This window comes from Trachymyrmex septentrionalis, unplaced genomic scaffold (genome assembly GCF_001594115.1).
Source record: "Trachymyrmex septentrionalis isolate Tsep2-gDNA-1 unplaced genomic scaffold, Tsep1.0 scaffold8, whole genome shotgun sequence".
Taxonomy (NCBI): Eukaryota; Metazoa; Arthropoda; class Insecta; order Hymenoptera; family Formicidae; genus Trachymyrmex; species Trachymyrmex septentrionalis.
The window spans coordinates 3,737-7,218 of NW_017305987.1; the positions used below are offsets into that span (position 1 = coordinate 3,737).

Sequence of the window (3,482 nt, forward strand, 5' to 3'; positions counted from 1 at the left end):
TGTAAATAGCAATAATTTTTAGTTTTATATTACACACACACATTCGATGTATGTTATGATAGATTCAATAACGAATGTATATAAGAGCAAAGAAGAAAGCGCTAATAAGCGACGATTGCGATTACTTCGTGTTTAACGAAACTGGTGCGTATTTAACATCTATGTATAATGTGCAATATTACCATTTGCTATCTGAAATGGGCCCAGTAAACGGAATTTATCTTAATTTATTAATTTCTTATTAATTAGTACGGAAAATGTGCAAAATGGCAAAGTATTAACTTCTTTGTTCAATTTAAATTGCTTTAAATATCGGACTTTATATTTCTGATCAAATACCTTAACAGTATATTTGTCAACATATGCATATTACATTATGTGATTTAGTTTCTACAGCATTATATTTCAATATTCAATTTCAAAGATCTTAATTTTATACAAATATAAAGCAAAATAAATTAAAAATGAATATATTACCGAAGTGATAATGTCAATGCTGAATTCAAAAAATAGAAATTTAGATTTGATAATTTAGTAGGATGTACTCTTTGAATTTAAAATATTGTATATTTTATAGCATTTTTCCGGTTTTTTACATAATACGTAATAGTTTCTGTCTTTTTAATATGTAAATACAGGTTTGAACAAAGCAGTTCGAGTGACGATGAGGATGTACCAAGGTTTAGCGAAATACCAAGAACTTCGACGCAAAGTTCTTCGATTGTAGAATATAGACCTAGACAAAGCAGTTTCAGTGACGGTGGGAGTGTACCAGTATCCGGAGGAATGCAACATTTTTAAATAATAAAATAACATTTAAATATTATATTTATAATTAAAATAATATTTTTAAATGTTTTAAAAAAAAGAGTAATTTTTTATTTTATCAAAAGTTATGTAACTGTTTCTATATGCCACATATGTAAAAGTAACAACTTTTTTCATTAAAATTATCAAATTTTTTCCATTTTCAGATTTCAGTCATACAGAGAAAATTACATGATGGTAGAGGAACTTTTTAATTTATTTAACCCGTATTATATATGACGAGGAGAAGTGTTGCCATACTAAAATTGCTGGATATGACATTGTACGCATTGAAACATTTTCCTAGTGCCGGAAAATGAACAATTTCTCAATCTAATCAATGTTTTCAGTTTTTGAAATACGATTTCTCTAAATTATTATACGCATCATATTCGTCTTAAAACAAATGAAACTGTTTTTAAAAATTTCTACATTAAACAATACTAAGTCTCTTTCTTACTTTCGTCAAATGTCAAATATGTACTTATTTCACTTTAAATTCCAAAAGCATACACTAGTTCAGCCATAGAAAACAGACTTTATATATCATGAATAATGCCACTACATTTGTTCGAAAATGTAATGTTCGAAAAAATATTCAAATGCTTTTTTCTATAAATTAATTTTATTTGATTATCATTGCATATTTTCTGTTTCATTACATAAACCATCTGACATCGTTTAAACTATTTTTACAATTACATTTAATGGTTTATTAATTGAACGTCGCATTAACATACATTAATTAAAAATCGTGTTGCGCATTGAATATGCATACCTCAGCTTTTTTTATTAATTGCTGTTATGCAAACATATTCTAAAATTTTTGTATTAATTAATTGTTTAAAAAAAAAATACTTTGCATTTTAAAGAATATATATATATATGCGTCATCAATATCATCATAAAAATATAATTCGTATATCGTCTAATGCCATCATTAATATTCAAACTTTTGTTTTCTAATTAATTACAATATTACACGATTTTGTTATAATCGTTGAACATATAACGAAAAGGCGAAAAAAATTAACAGTCTAAAATGTTTGATAAAATCGCCCATTATTTTACAAATCTCTATTCTCTAAATTCTTTTATTCAGAATGGAATTTCACTCTAAAAAGTCTTTAATAAAACATAATTTATTAAACAAATAATTAAATTTAATAGGTATAATAATCTATTAAGTCTTGTAAAATTTATTAGCTTTGCTTTATTTGCTACTCCAATCGATTCGTTCATAATATACGCATGATTTCGAATTTTTATGCAAACGACAGTTGTAACGAGAACATATTTTTGTATGCATATAAAAAAAATTCTTTCTATGTTCAACTATAACTGATCAATTTCTTACGCCTCAAGACTTATTAAAGCTATAGTAACGGCTTATTGCACAATATATGTAACTTGTTATGCAGTCGTTGTGTGTTCGTAAAGATATTTGCTTTTTATTATACGAGTATGAAATATCAGTGCAATTATCATTATGAACACATAACGTTGACATATAAACGAATTAAAGAATATAGAGGCTGGGCGTTTATTTCTTACGTATAGCGCGTATATTTTGTATTGAGACCACGTATCATATGGACGCTTAATTTTAATAAACCAATTTACAAATTCAAACAGCTTGTTTTAAGGAAGCAGTACAATAAAACAAAAATCTAATATCTATTTAAAGAAATTCAGATTCTTGATTTCAAGATTGTTACTTTCTACGTGGTATTTCTTGTCTCTTAAATCATAATTATTATTATTGAATAACTGAGTCGGTGACTTTCCTTTATTACAATATAACATAGAAAAAATATAAAGTACAATTTTATTTACTCTATTAATACAAGTTCTGATAAAATTAAAATTTTAATATTATAAACATAAAAAATATTTTTTTGTTTGTTAGAAATAAAAATATAAGATTGTGTGTGTGTGTGTGTGTGTGTGTGTGTATGACATCGGATGCTTGTTATTAATGTTAATATATATTATAATAGTATTAATATTACATTATCAAAAAATAGATCGAATTCTTTTACTAAAAATAAAAGAAGATAGTTTCATTGTAAATAGTTAAAAACAGACAAAATTTTATATATACGTTATTTTCTTTCTCTTAACTTTTATTTGAATGTTTTCCAACTCTCAATATTTTTCGAATATTCGACTTTAATTCATTGACTCATTTTTGCTCATTTTAATTGCCTTAACATATATTTTGAATTCTTTGAGAATTTTTTTAATGATAAAAATAAATTTAAGAAAAGAAATGACAAATTTTTTTACAATATAAATATGTACATGTTTGATTTATTCATTATCTAGTAAAATCTATGAACATCGATCATAATTAAAAATTTTTTTTTTCTGCTATGTCACTACATATGTAACTATTCTCGGAAGAAATACTACTTATTGCTGAATGTTATAAGAAAGATAACGAAGTTATTAGAATATATTTAGGCTACATTCTAAAACGTCCCCTCCATACAAAACTTTACTTGGAATGTATGATGCACGTAATGTATCTAAATAGTGTATCGATAAAAATATTCCTCGGAGACAACATTTTAAAATGTAGCTTTAGATATGTTATCGCGTTTCTGGTATCTACTTGTAAAAATGTATGTCTAAGTGTAGATATATATATATATATATATATATATATATAT

At 24.9% G+C, this 3,482-nt stretch overlaps 1 protein-coding gene across 1 annotated transcript in view; it reads left to right on the forward strand.

Moving 5' to 3' along the window:
• Positions 1-638: 638 nt before the first annotated feature.
• The window catches only part of LOC108754379 (leucine-rich repeat-containing G-protein coupled receptor 5-like), a gene marked incomplete at its 5' end in the record, with an annotated part of 6,354 nt that continues 3,510 nt past the window's right edge, over positions 639-3,482 (forward strand). The window contains one exon of the mRNA XM_018496632.1: positions 639-774. Coding sequence (XP_018352134.1) covers positions 639-774 — 136 coding nt within the window. The remainder of the gene's footprint in view (positions 775-3,482) is intronic.